Raw genomic sequence first — 15,449 nt, 5'->3', positions numbered from 1 at the left:
TGTCAGTATGTGTATGTATCTGTGGCTATATGTGTGTGTGTGCATGTCAGCAATGTCTGTAGCACTGGTGTATATATGTGTGTGTGTGTTTGTGTATGTCAGTTGTGTCTCAAGTGATTGACAGGTTTGCTCCCAAAGATGTTCTGCAGCAGCTTCTATTAATGCTGGGCTCTAATAAAAGAACCCACCACTAATATCTGCTGCATTTTCTGTTATTTCTGGTTGAGTATTTCTTATTACACTGAGATGATTTCCCTGTGTACAGTCTATTCATGGTGTATACATCAGTATTAGTGTATACAGCGTATATATGTGTGTATGTCAGTGGCGTATCTGTATATACGTTAATGGTGCCTCTGTGTGTGTATATGTGCGTCATTGTCTGTGTTTGGCGGGGGCGGGGGGGAGCGTACAGGATTCATGGGGCCCCATACAGTTTTTTGCTATGGGGCCCCATGAATCCTAGCTACGCCCCTGGTTGTGCCCATTGGATCCCTCTACGGGTTTCACCCCAGCGTTTTCTGTAACCTCTTTTAGACTTTATATGCATCACATCATGTCATACTACAGATAATAATATTATAACATTCTTTACAGTCTTTTACATTTTTTAAAGTCTTAAAATATTTTATTGTATTGCAGGTACTGTTCGTGAGCACTTCCCAACTAAAGTTGCTATTCTGTCTAGATCCAATGCATGTGTGTTTGACCAGGCTGTCAGTGTTACTGATAAAGAAAGTCCCTCAATAATCCACATTATAGGGGTACGTGGTAAGATCTTCCAATTTTGCTTAAGCTGGGCAATTTAGAATTTGACCACTATGTTACAGCATGTATGTGTCTGTAGTTACAGACCGCCTCTGCATAGATCTCTTGTACGCAAACAAATAGTGATAAAAAGTAATTGCCCTATTATTAGACAGGGTGCTTATTGGCTAAACAGGCAGATATTGTCCAGTGTAGTAGGGCCAATGATCAGCTGACAGACAAACAAAGGCTCATTCTTTGGCTGATTGTGACCTGGAAAAAAAAATAATCAGCTGCCGGCCACACATTTTTTCATGCAATAAAGAAAACAGTTGATTTACAACAAGAGACACACAAATAGTTAATGTGGCCCCGCTGTGCAGCTGCTCAAGCCTTGTGAAGACTCTATATGTAGGTCCCCACTTGTTGATCATTTTAAATGACTAAGGGCCCTTTTACACAGAAAGATTAATCTGACAGATTATCAGCCAAAGATTTGAAGCCAAGGCCAGGACTGGATTTGAAAAGAGGAGAAATCTCAGGCTTTCCTGTATGACCTGATCTCTGTTTATAGTCTGTTCCTGGCTTTGGCTTTAACCCTTTGAGGACCAGGCCCAAAATGACCCAGTGGACCACGCAAATTTTGATCTTAGTGTTTTCGTTTTTCCCTCCTCCCCTTCTAAGAGCTCTAGCACTCTCAGTTTTCTATCTACAGGCCATGTAAGTGCTTGTTTTTTACAGGAATAGTTGTACTTTTGTAATGACGTCTTTCATTTTACCATAACATGTATGATGGAATCCCAAATATATTATTTATGAAGATATAAATTGGTGAAATCGTAAAAAAGAATATGGTAACGTTTGGGGGGTTCCTGTGTCTACGTAATGCACTATATGGTATAGGTCAGCCCGAACACAACTATATGCAGGTTTACGCAGATTCTCTAATGTTATATATATATTTTTTTAAATGAAATCCTTTTTTTTGGCAATTAATTATAAATAAAATGGGCCTATTGTGACGCTTATAACAGTTTTATTTTTTCACCTACAGGGCTGTATGGGGTGTCATTTTTTCCGCCATGATCTCTAGTTTTTATTAATACCATATTTGTGAAGATCGGACGTTTTGATCACTTTTTATTAATTTTTTTTTATATATAAGGTAACATTAAATCGGTAATCCGCGCACTTTTTCCCCTATTTTCGTGTACGCCGTTCTCCGTTTGCAATGACACTTATTATATTTTAATAGATTGGACAATTACACACGCTACAGTATATTATATGTCTATTTGTTTATTTATTTTTATATGTTTTATTTATATAATGGGAAAGGGGGGTGATTTCAACTTTTATTGAGGGAGGGGTTTTGGGGTAGTGTATTGGTGTTTTTTTACACCTTTGAAGTCCCTTTGGGGGACTTTTCATACACTAGTGTGATTACACACACTGATCATTGCTATGCCACAGGCATAGCATTGATCAGTGTTATCGGCGCTCTGCTCATTGAGCCTGCCTGTGCAGGCTTAGTGTAGCAAAACGCCGATCGGATCGCATGGAGGCAGGTGAGAGACCTCCAGCGGTCCGTTTTACCGATCGGGACCCCCCTGTCACTTACACTTTAACGCGTTTAAGGGGTTAATGACATGCGGCAGCGCGACCGCTGCAGCGTGTCATTACCGGTGAGGTCCCGGCTGCTGATTGCAGCCGGCCTCCACCTGCTATGAAGCGTGCTCCGCTCCGGAGCACGCTTCATAGCGGGAGAACCGTCCAGGACGTATAGTTACGCCCTAGGTCGTCTGGGGACAGACTTCCATGGCGTAACTATACACCCTGGGTCGTCTAAGGGTTAAATCTTTGGCAGATAATCTGTCAGATAATATTTCTGTGTAAATGGACCCTAATGCTACGTTTACACGAAACGATTATCGGGCGAACTTTTGCGATAACGATCGAATTCGAATGATAATCGTACGTGTAAACGCGGCGAACGATCGAAAAATCGTTCATTTTGATCTTTTATTAAGTTCATAAATCGTCGTTCGCCAATCGCAAAAAAATCGCCGATCGTTCCGTGTAAACAGTCATCGCGCGATAGTCCGGCCGCCCGCAGCCCCGCTCGCAGATCGGCCCCCCGCTCATCCGCAGCCCCCTGCGCTGGTTTGATCGCCGCTCCGATCGCCACCCCCCGCCCCTCCGATCGCCGCCCCCGCTGCTCAAATCGGGCCCCCCCTCCCCGCCGCTCCGATCGCCCCCACCGCGACCATTCGTTACCTGCTCCGCGTCACAGGTCTTTGACATCCCCGGCTCTGCTCTTCAGTGCACTGATTGGCTGAAGAAGAGGAGCCGTTTGAAATTCCCGGCTCCCCTCTTCAGCCAATCAGTGCAAGGCAGCACTGATTGGCTAAAGAGGGGAGCCAGGAATTTCAAACGGCTCCTCTTCAGCCAATCAGTGCTGCCTTGCATTGATTGGCTGGAGGGAGCCTGGAATTTCAAACGGCTCCTCTTCAGCCAATCAGTGCTGAAGCGGAGCACTGATTGGCTGAAGAGGAGCCGTTTTAAATTCCCGGCTCCCCTCTTCAGCCAATCAGTGCACTGAAGAGCGGAGCCGGGGATGTCGAAGACCTGCGACGCGGAGCAGGTAACGTATGCTCGTGGCCGGGGCGGGGGCGATCGGAGCTTTGGCGGGGGGGCGATCGGAGCTTTGGCAGGGGGGCGATCGGAGCTTTGGCAGGGGGGCGATCGGAGCTTTGGCGGGGGGGGGGGCGATCGGAGCTTTGGCGGGGGGGGCGATCGGAGCTTTGGCGGGGGGGCAATCGGAGCTTTGGCGGGGGGGGCAATCGGAGCTTTGGCGGGGGGGCAATCGGAGCTTTGGCGGGGGGCAATCGGAGCTTTGGCGGGGGGGGCAATCGGAGCGGCGGCGGGGGGTGATTGGAGCGGCGGGGGGCGATCGGAGTGGCGGGGGTGGCGATCGGGGCGGCGCAGGGGGCTGCGGTTGACCATGGGGCCAGGCTGTGGATGAGCAGGGGGCCGGGCTGCGAGCAGGGGGCCGGGCTGCGGGTGCGCCATCGCGAAACGATCGCAAGACTATTTTTCCGTACGATATATCGTACCGTCTAAACGCTGATCGTTATAAAAAAAAAATCGTTACTTCGAAATCGTTAATCGTGCGATCGGGCCAATTATCGCTCCGTGTAAACTTAGCATAACTGTGGGTGCGTTTACACAGAGATTTATCTGACAGATTTTGGAAGCCAAAGCCAGGAATGGATTTGAAAAGAGGATAGATCCCAGTCTTTCCTTTATGACCTGATCCCTGTTTATAGTCTGTTCCTGGTTTTGGCTTCAAAGATCTGTCAGATAAATCTCTCTGTGTAAGCGCACCATAAAAAGATGACATAAAATAAGGTTTCTAGACTCCCTTAGTCTCCCTAACAGGATTTGTTTTCTACAGTATCTAGACACTACAGTATCTAGTCAGTGATGGTTGTCAGATTAGGGATTGCTTGATTGCTTATACGGTACATTGCAATACTTATGTAGTGCAGTGTACTGTTATTGTGCTTCTCGTTCCCTGCTTGTTGCCGCCACTATTACACGTCAGCAGCAAGTGGGTAAGGGCCCTATTCCACCGGATGATTATCGTTCGCATAATCGTTAACGATTAATGATCTCAAACGACCGCTATTGTGAAAGACCTGAAAACATTCACTCATTTCCATGGAACGATAATCGTTACTTATGATCAGATTTGCGATCGTTTTTTCTTCGCTATTTCTTTGCTATTGTGTTCTTATCTACTGCGAACGACCAAACAATGTCTTATTCAATGCGAACGTTTTGCGAACGAGCAACGATAAAAATAGGTCCAGGTCTTATAAAGCGATCAACGATTTCTCGTTCGGTCGTTAATCGTTAACTGCGTTTCAACCGAACGATTATCGTTTAGATTCGATCGATTTAACGATAATCTGAACGATAATCGTCCGGTGGAATAGGGCCCTAAGAGTCAAGGAGCTGGGGGGGGGGGGGTGCCTGGGTGATCAGCAGTCTGCTGCCGCTTTTACTATTCCATGGAGCGACGGCAGCAGATCGCTGCTATCTTAGTTGTTTGTCTTTCAACATGTTGGCTGATCGTGTCTTATATTACACAAGACGTTTTGTGTAATAAAGCATTAAGGCTGTGTTTACACACAGATTTATCTGATAGATTTTTGAAGCCAAAGCCAGGAACAGACTATAAACAGAGAACAGGTCATGAAGGAAAGACTGAGATGTCTCCTCTTTTCAGATTCATTCCTGGCTTTGCCTTAAAAAATCTGTCAGATAAATCTGTGAGTGTAAATGCAGCCTAAAACTATAATTGTAATTTCTTGCCATAGAAAGATCAGCTGTGGGGTATGGCCTGCCCTTATCTCTCCTGTCCTGAATTATTACCACTATGTCCATAGTCTTTAAGTATTTGTGCTTAGTGTTTGTGTTTGTGCTTGTGCAGAGTCATGGAGCAGGACCTGTACATTTATATAGAATAAGAGCAAATCATAGTGATAAAAATATATCAGTTTGTCATATTGGGAAGATTTTCAGAATGTACTTAATGCAGGGGATAATAGCAGGCTCCACATTTATGTTACTTAGGCAATCTTCCTCCTATTTTCCTGTAGTTAGTGTACAGAGATTTTGAAATTGCTCAATGTCTGGGACATGGCTCTAGAAAAAGAACATCAGGAGTTTATACTATGCATTTCTATTTCAGGGACCAGAAAACTTTGGACTGAGCAAAATCCATGATATTTGGGTATTACTTCAACCAGAATCTGAGAGACATAGACGTAAGTTTCTTCATCTGTATTTTTGCATACTGTAAGGTACCTTAAAATAAGTTAAAGGGGAATTTCCATTTGAGCTTGTTATCCTTTATGCATATAATAGGGGATAACAAACTAATCATTGGGGGTCCAACCAGTAGAACTTCCAATTTCCCAAGAAAAGGGACACAGCCGTCCCCGTAATAAATGGAATGTTCACAGTGCCTGCGCCCCATTCATTCTTTGTGTGGCCGCTGAACTCTGTAGAATTGTGCAGCCCCATGGTGAATGGATCACAGACTATGGAGGCCATGCAGGTTTGGTGAACGCTTCATTCATTGCAGGCATGATTGCATCCCCGTTCTCAGGCTGTTGGCAGTCGGACCCCCAGTGATCAGCTTCTGTATACGCAGCCTCTGCATGTGGGCGATTATCATTAGGTCTTAAAAATGTTTATATCAGGGGGATTGTTTCAGGTTTTTGTGAGCAGGACAGTGTTAATGCCAAAGCACCTTACATCCATGTCTTTGTGTTATGCAGGTGCGATTATCTGTGCGATTGGAGAGGTGTGCACTTTCTTGGACAGATTGATATAATTTTTTTTTTATTTATTTATTTTTTTATTACATTTTGTTCTTGCTTTATTATCGGGCACATTTTAAGCAATACATTTAGTGTCATCATACCCAAGGCTTTACAAGGCTGAGAATGTAGTATCAAGAGCCAGGGTTTACTTGTAGGCCGTGAACACACAGCTGTGTGTTAGCGCCAAAATGACTGCCGAACAAAAAGAAAAAACGGCCCAAAAAAAGACATTGGGGGAGATTTATCAAATTGGTGTAAAGCAGAATTGTCTCAGTTGCCCCTAGCAACCAATGAGATTCCATTTGTGATTCCTAACGGATTCTTTGGAAAATGAAAGGTGGAATCTGATTGGTTGCTAGGGGCAACTAAGACAATTCTACTCTTCACCAATTTGATAAATATTCCCCATTGTGTGATTTTATATTCATTTACTTTTACTTCCTTCTGTCAATAGAAAAATTATGTATTAAGGACCGATTCATTGCAACATGGAAAAATAAGGGGTTTGGTGCATTAAAGGAGTATGCAGTAAGCGCTGAAGACAGAGAATTGGAAGCCAAAATTTTTGTTGTTGAAAAATACAATCGGCGAATACCCGAGTTGGTAAAGAAGATAGAAAAGTGTCACACAGTTGACCCATCAAAAGCAGGTATTCACCTTGAACCTTGACACTAGAGTTGGCTTACAGTAAAATCCCTTTCTAGGAGCACTTCAGTTTTTTGCCAATATAATACACACTCAACACCTCCTGGTAGCTCACAAACCCCTCCCCACCGTTCCCCATATATATTACATTGCTTTTTTACTGTGATTCTTCCTCCTTCCCCCCCTCCTAAAAAAAAATAATAATAATTTCCGAGCCTGTATCCCGGTCCTCTGGCGCCGACCTGATCCTCCCAGCATAGCTATGTGGATCCGAAAAGTCGAGGATCTCAAGCACCTGGAAGATCTCACGGCCCAGTTGCACGGACACAAAGTTTTTTCGGACGTGGTTCTATTGGGATCAATTCACCGAGACAGATGAGTACAGGACCCTGCTGGCTCAGTGAGGAGCGACCCTGCCTGTCCCACCCCCTCCCCCCCCCTTATGTTCTCTTCCTCTTTTTCGTTCTGCCTTTGCTTTCTCATCTTTACCCCTTACTTTAGTGGTCTCCCATAGTGGTTCCCTTGTGGGGCCCCCAACAGTGCAGCTGTACGCCCTGGGCTCTCGGCCCCTCGGGCAAGACCTCCCCTACAGGGAGCTGTGTGGTGTAAAGTGCCCCTCCACATCTATATATATATGAGATGTTTCCGTTCTTGGGGTTTAAACAAGTTCGCCCTCTCCTTATCATGGTCCCACCCTTAGGGGCGTGGTGTGTACCCCTGCTTTTGGTTTGTTTGTTTCCATTGTTTTCTGCTGTGGTTTTTATGTGAAATGTTTGGAAAATTTAATAAAATTGAGAATTTAAAAAAAAAAAAAATAATAATAATTTTACAGCATAACAAAACAATATATATATAATGAATGTAAATTGCAAACTTACTTTATGTCACATTTACTGTTGATTTAGATTTTGAAAGTTATAACAACAGTATAACAACATGCTGCTGAGGACAAGACAGTAATGTCTACATACCTGTCCCACTCCGCCGCATCTGCCGTTTCCCAGGTCACGCGCTCTGCATTGCTGTCAGTATTTAGACAATATCTACGGACATGCTGTTCACACAGGAAATGGGCGATCAGCATAAACACTATACTGACTGTGGGAACAGCACATTAGCGGAAGCTGTCAAAACATTGACAGCGGTGCAGAGCGGGCAGCTCCGGAATTGGCAGCTGTGGCAGAGCTGGTCAGGTAAGTAGACATTACTATCATGTCCCCAGTAGCATGGCTAATTAAGCATTTATTCCGGACAACTCCTTTAACAGAACACTGTTTCACAATATACTAGTCTGATTTTTTTTTTCAGATTATGTTTTAGGAACTGTTCATAAAGCTAAAGGAATGGAGTTTGATACTGTGGAAGTTACAGATGACTTTGCAAAAGTTCCTTGTGCCAGACACAACTTGGAAAGGATTCAAATCCCATTTGGTGAGTAACATGTCATTTCCCTCCACTAGCCCTATTAAATGCAAAGCCCTTTGTCATCCATTGCTTGCTATTTAATTCACTCAGAACTTAGTACCTGGAATTTGAAATAGGTTGGTGCCTCAAACCTTGGTAACACCATGATGACCACCCCACGTTCCTTGTGCCTGCAGCCTGTTATAGGGGTATTCTGGAAGAAGAAAATAAATCAGAAAAATAATGACCCCCCCATGCTTCATCACTGACAGGAAATGGAAAATAGAAAAATTACAGAATGTGACTTGTCTCCAGCTCCCTTCCCTCTCCCAAGACAATACATCATCCTCTGATGGCACTGGAGGCTTGACTGGATCTTGTCTTTGCGTTCTATCCCTAACTTCTAAGTAATATCACAATTTCTGACCATCCCTTTTAGCTTACATTACCAGCTCCCCAAACAGACAAGGGGTGAAAGCAGCTGGTGCTGCAACTATACTAATCTTTGACCCTTTTAAATAACTTGGATAGATTCGATGTGCGCTTGCATTCAGAGCTGTTGGCAGGATCGGGCCATCACACTGACCCTGCTCTGTGACAGGCAGTTGCTGAAAAAGCCCATTACACAGTATTCCAGATGTGGTCCCATTAGAGCTCCATATAGCGGGACCACAATATCCCTCTTGTTATACCTCCAGCTATACAGTCCAGCATACAATTTGCTTTCCCTACCATCTGGCTGCACTGGTGACTGATTTTAAGGGTGTAAGAAATCACTACCCCTAAATCCTTCTCCTCTGCAGTCTGCAGTCTTGGCTAACACAGAACTGCCAATATAATACTCAGATTATAGAGCATTCCTCCTCCCCAAGTGCATTATTTTACATTTGGAATCATTGAACTGCAGTTTTTACTGTCTATACCACCTATCTAGTAAAGCTAAATTACTTTCCATATTACTGACACCTCCAGGCAATATTAGCCCTATTGCACACTTTTGTGTCATCAGCAAACAGTCAAATCTTGCCTACCAAACCTTCTCCTATGTCACTTAACAAAAATATTAAAGGGAATCTGTCAGCTCCTGGGCCGGACCCGAGGTGCTGACAGTGTAGGTGTGTGTCCCCTTTTGTGTATGTTACCTGCCTTGAAGCCATCCGTATAATAGATTTGCCACATTCTTTACCAACTTATTGGAAGTGGAAGTGTCAAAGAGGAGTAGTGGCTTGGTGTTTGTGTTGCACTTCGGTACGTCTCACCACTATTTCCTCCTTACTCTTTTTTGTGCATATTTTCCGCGGCCCGGCCTTCTGCTCCCTGCTGTCGTCATCTTCCTTTGTTCATGCGCTGCTGCTGGCAAGGGCCACATGCACCAACTTTCCAGTTTGCGCCTGGGTGCTGCGGACCTGAAGCCAATGTTCTCAGTTGGGATGCTCAGTGCGCCTGCCTGTGTGCAGGAGAGAACTGGAAAATCGGCGTGCCTGACCCCCGCATGGAAGATGTGCACAAAAAGGAGGGAGGATAAAGTAGTAGTGAGGCATGCCGAAGTATGGCACAAACGCCAAGCCACTACTCATCTTTGACACTTTGTTCCAGTGTGTTGGTAAAGAATGTGGCAAATCTAGTGCACGGATGGCTTCAAGACACTTACAAAAGAGGACACACACACCTACACTACACTGTCAGCACCTGGGCCGGACCCTTTAAAAAGAATAGGACCCAGAACAGACCCTTGTGGCACACCACTTGTAACCAGTCTCTGCTCAGAAGATAAACCATTAACAACAACCCTCTGATATCTGTTCTACAGCCAACAACAAATCCACTGAACTATTCAGGGATTAAGTCCAATTTTCATTAACGTCTCTATCAGCTCTTCATGGGGAACTGTATCAAAGGCTTTGCTGAAATCCAGAAGCCACATTTTTTTCTTCTTTTCATAACTAATAGATGTGAAGAAGGTTTTATTCCCAAACTTAAAGGTGTTTTCCAATCTCGTTAAGAGTTGCATAAACAGTCTAGCTTGCAGAGCTACACAGTTTGTACAACTCTTATTAAACTAAAAGTTTAAAAAAAAATAGTAACTCCTGTACTTCAGCTGTTTCTGGCTTCCCAAGCACCTCCAGAAATTGCCTGAAGGGGACCTTTCTTCCTCTCTTGAATCTTTAGACAGAAGGAGGTAAAGCATATTAAAAATCCTCCTTATATTGTACACCTCTGTCAGCTACACTTCCAGTTACTAGATACCTCTTATGCTGCATTCACACGTCTACAAAATACTGTCCATGCGTGCACAGTATTCTGCAGACCGGAGCTCCCAGCACCATGATTCATTATGATGCCGGGAGCTCTGAAACTGTTAAAAGTTTGCACTACTGTACAGTTGCTTAGCTACGTCAGTAGTAGTGTGAATATTACAGGAACATCCTCTTTAAAACTTTCAGAGGTCCCAGCATCATAATGAATCATGGTGCTGGGAGCTCTGAGGTCCGGTCTGCAGTTTACTGTGCGCGCATGAAGAGTGTTAGGCGGACGTGTGAATGCCACTAAGGGTGGCTTTTTTAAATACTGTCCATTGAGTGCTCACTCCTGTTTGATGTATTCTAGAATTCAATAATTTGGTTGTAGCACAGGATTGCACGCAATCAGTTTATATGTGAATCCAGAAGCATTGTTGCTGGAACTAGGTCTAGGCGCTCTCCCTGTAATAAGTAGGACTATTGGTGTATCTGATCTGATTATTTACTTATAAAGCGCCCTTAATTCCAGAGCACTGTACAATAGATAGGGTAACAAACAGGAGCATTACAAGATCAAAACACATTACATGAGAGCAAATGGCAGACTGGTACATAAGAGAAGAGGGCCCTGCCACAAGGGCTTACGATCTACACTTTTTTTTTCTCATTCTGAATAAGGAAGATGTCATTGAGTGTTTTATATTTATGTGCACTTTGCATGTATTGTTATTTTTTGTTTCTTAGTGGCTAACCCCTAAAAATGTTTTCCTAAAAGGCATTCTCTACACCAGTGATTTTCAACCAGTGTGCCGTGGCACACTAGTGTGCCGCGACACATGGTCGGGTGTGCCCCGGGGAAAGTTCCCCAAACTATGGTGCCCCTGTGTTTTGTTCCCCGGCAATGCGCAGCGATCAGTGGCGGATTATAATGTGGGTGGTTGTGTGCTGCGCTGCGGCGGTCTGTGATGCACGCATCCAATCAACGTGTGCGCTATGGCCCGCCGCAGCGCACCACGCTCCCGGTCTCCGCTGATTGGAGGAGCACGTCCAAGCCCTACGGGCGGCCAGTAGGTGAGGCGGACAGCAGCGGTGACCATCTCGGAGGAGGTGAGGAGGAAGGGGGGGAGAGAAACCTGGGGATGGGGGAGAGAAACAGCGGAGAGAAGCAGGGGGGAGAGAAGTATGGTGGAGAGAAGCAGGGGGGAGAGAAGCACAGGGGAGAGAAGCACAGGAGAGAAGCATGGGGGAGAGAAGCGCAGGAGAGAAGTATGGTGGAGAGAAGCACAGGAGAGAAGCAGGGGGGAGAGAAGCACAGGAAAGAAGCATTGGGGAGAGAAGCACAGGAGAGAAGCATGTGGGAGAGAAGCAGGGGGGAGAAGTATGGTGGAGAGAAGCACAGGAGAGAAGCAGAGGGGAGAAGTATGGTGGAGAGAAGCACAGGAGAGAAGCAGAGGGGAGAAGTATGATGGAGAGAAGCACAGGAGAGATGCATGGGGGAGAGAAGCACAGGAGAGAAGCAGGGGGGAGAGAAGCACAGGAAAGAAGCATTGGGGAGAGAAGCACAGGAGAGAAGCATGTGGGAGAGAAGCAGGGGGGAGAAGTATGGTGGAGAGAAGCACAGGAGAGAAGCAGAGGGGAGAAGTATGATGGAGAGAAGCACAGGAGAGATGCATGGGGGAGAGAAGCAGGGGGGAGAAGTATGGTGGAGAGAAGCACAGGAGAGAAGCAGGGGGATAGAAGCACAGGAGATAAGCAGGGGGGATAGAAGCACAGGAGAGAAGCATGGGGGAGAGAAGCACAGGAGAGAAGCAGGGGAGAGAAGTATGGTGGAGAGAAGCATGGGGGAGAGAAGCACAGGAGAGAAGCAGGGGGGAGAAGTATGGTGGAGAGAAGCACAGGAGAGAAGCAGGGGGGAGAAGTATGGTGGAGAGAAGCACAGGAGAGAAGCACAGGGGGGAGAAGAAAACAGGCCCAGGTTTCACACTGAGTGAGTATAAATACATTTAGAATCTATATTATTAACTATATGTATAATATGTACTGTTTTAGTGTCATTTTGGTTGGTGGTGTGCCCGGGATTTTTTAAGTATAAAAAGTGTGCCACAGCTCAAAAAAGGTTGAAAATCAGTGCTCTACACTCTTAAATATATAATAATCCTTTCTGGTGCTTATATTTCTAAATAACATTTGTCAATGGACGGTTTCTGTGCTTTTTATTTTCAGCTGCATTAGCTGAAGATGAATGGAATTTGCTCTACGTAGCAGTGACCCGTGCCAAGAAACACCTGACAATGACAAAGTCCATAGAGAATATTTTGACTCTAGCAGGGGTAAATATAATTTAGTACATCTGTTTACAGTAAATCTGTTTTTTTCATCTTGTTCCTAGGTTTTATTTTTGCATTTATTGAGCCCCATGGTGGTTTTGGGGAAGAGCTATGGTTTTGCAATAACTAAATATGGCATCCTAGGGCACCCAAGACTGTATTATGTAAATGTCTGCAATACTGCACCATAGGCATGACCTAATAGGTGCCTGTCAGTGCTCTTCTTTGGCATGCAATAATGGATTAGTCGCTTATAAAACACATACCACACACAAAAGGGAGTTGTTGGAATAGAAGAAAACTTTGTATTTGTCACTGATATAGAAATAGAAAAGTGCTTGTCACCGATATAGGAATAGGTGCTTAAAATATCAAAGTGAAAGAATAAGCTTATTAGTGAAAACTGTAGGACTGATTGGCTCCAGTATCCTGTTGGGTGGCTTCTAGTGTGGATACAAGATGACGTATAGATAGGCATGGAGGCATACAGGTTTCTTATGTCATCCAGCCACACATTTGCCCATAGCTGAGGCTGTAGATCCTGCACACTCATAGGTTGCCAAAGCATCCCAGGTATTTCTATAAATGCGCAAATGGTACTAAATCTGGCTGCCAACTTTGACAGCTGCATCTAAATATTTAATTAGCGGGCACAGCGATCGGACCATGTCTGCTAATAGCCGCGGTCCCGGGCTGCATATAGCACCCAGGATCGCAGCAGTTCAGAGCAGGGTCACTGCGCGACCCCCGCTCTCAACTTCCCTAGCGGCACCAGGACGCTCAGTAACGTTCTGGTGCAGCTCTGGGTTAACTTCCAGAATTATGTAAACAGCTTTGCTTCGGGGCGTGGCATGATGGCCGACTGAGCCCTTAGCTCTGCTGAGCCCTGCTGCAAATATCCTGATATCTTCTCCTGCTGTTGCCTGTGGTGCCCCAAAAGTGTCCCCCGGTGCTCCAGTATCCCCCTTCCTCCCTCCGGTGCCGGTCACTCAGCACTCAGAGATTTCAATACAGTTCCTAATCCTACTGTGGACAGAACTGGTGGCAGCGATCCTTCCTCGTCCCACTTGATGTCCTGGTGTTCTACTTTAAACCTCACTGATATTTAGTGCTTGAGATTTCCCCATGAGGCTAAGTACTCCTGTTACTCACATGTACATAACTCCTTCTTTAGGAAAGATCTGGCCTTTGTTTCACCAGATCTTTTACCTTTGTTGGGACCCGTGACATATACTAGTAGAGAGATCTTGGATCATTCTGCCCTGTGCCTTACTTCGTTTAGCCACCCCTCTAGATTGTGGCGGATTCATCCGGGGTGGTTGTCTTCGGAAGCTGTCCATAAGGCGGTGTCCGATGCTGGTAGCTCCTATTGGGAACACAATGCCTCCTTTCTGGATCCTCTGGTTTTGTGAGATGCTTTTAAGGCAACCATCAGGGGATCGTTCATCACAGGGGTTGCTGGGCAGCGTGCTATTTACAAGGATATGGAATCTTCATTGACTACAGAGGTTCAGAGGCTGCACTTTTTGAATTTGGGGACAAAAATGGTACAATGCTTGCACATCTTACTAGGTCTGAACGCCCCCCTGCGTCTATCATCAGTGCCCTTAATCAGCCTGGTTCTCTGGTTGTTGACCCTTTATGTATTAATGAGGTGCTTTGGGATTTTTATAAAGATCTCTACACTACCCAGAGCACAGCTCAGCCTGTGGACTATGCTGACTTTCTAGACAACCTTGAAATAAGAACTTTGTCTGTGGTACAGGCGAAGGAGTTGGATGCCAATCTATTGTGAGGAAATTGCAGAAGCAGTTGAAGCAATGTCACTGGGGAAAACTCTTGGTCTGGGTGGACTGGTAGGGGAATGGTATAAGGCCAATTTAGACTTCGTTCTCCCTCACCTTTTGGCCCTGTATACTGATGCTTTAAAGAGTGGCCGTCTCCCTAATTCCCTGCGGGAAGCCCTGATAGTGGTTTTACTTAAACCAGGCAAGGACCCAACAAATCTGTCTTCTTACAGACTGATATCACTTCTGAACTTTGATGCCAAGATTTTGGCCAAGGTGCTGGCACTGAGACTAAATAGATTTATTCAATCTGTTGCGCACCCTGACCAAACCGGGTTTATGCTGGGACAGGCCACTGACATCAACCTGTCGAGATTACCTCTTAATATTGCGGCTAGTAAGGATGATGCCGTACCAGGTAACATACTCCTGGCTATTCATAAGGCATTTGACTTGTTTCCGCTGGGCAGGGGGACGAGGCAGGGGTGCCCACTATCGCCCCAACTTTATGCAATAGCTATAGAACCCTTGGTGGCAGCTAACCGTACCTTGCCCTCTCTTCAGGGGATTCAGCATGGGTCCATAGTTGAGAAAGTCTCACTATATGCAGACAATTCTTTGCTCTATCTGGCGGATGTCAGTCCCTCTCTGAGATCCGTTATGGAGCTCATTGATTCCTTTGGTTTTATATTGGGTCTTTGTGGTAACTGGCCTAAATCGGTCCTGATGCTCCTGTCCCCGTCTCTCCCTCCTCCTCGAGAACTCCCTAGTCAGCTCCTGGCAGCTCGGCAGTTTAGGTACCTGGGTGCTACCTTACCCTTAACTTAGACCCCCTGCTAGTGGCAATGGAACAACAACTCCAACAGTGGTCGCAACTTCCCCTTTCTTTGTTGGAAAGGGTTA

The 15,449-nt window shown here is 45.3% G+C and overlaps 1 protein-coding gene across 1 annotated transcript in view; it reads left to right on the top strand.

The window, feature by feature from the left end:
* Positions 1-15,449, top strand: part of FBH1 (F-box DNA helicase 1) — a 57,988-nt gene that overhangs the window by 27,131 nt on the left and 15,408 nt on the right. Inside the window, exons 15-19 of the mRNA XM_069978892.1 lie at positions 643-764; positions 5,507-5,582; positions 6,598-6,792; positions 8,097-8,219; positions 12,656-12,762. Coding sequence (XP_069834993.1) covers positions 643-764; positions 5,507-5,582; positions 6,598-6,792; positions 8,097-8,219; positions 12,656-12,762 — 623 coding nt within the window. The remainder of the gene's footprint in view (positions 1-642; positions 765-5,506; positions 5,583-6,597; positions 6,793-8,096; positions 8,220-12,655; positions 12,763-15,449) is intronic.

Source organism: Dendropsophus ebraccatus, chromosome 1 (assembly GCF_027789765.1).
Source record: "Dendropsophus ebraccatus isolate aDenEbr1 chromosome 1, aDenEbr1.pat, whole genome shotgun sequence".
Classification (NCBI taxonomy): domain Eukaryota; kingdom Metazoa; phylum Chordata; class Amphibia; order Anura; family Hylidae; genus Dendropsophus; species Dendropsophus ebraccatus.
Note: the sequence above shows the minus strand (reverse complement) of the source record. Positions and strands in the feature narration are given on the sequence as shown.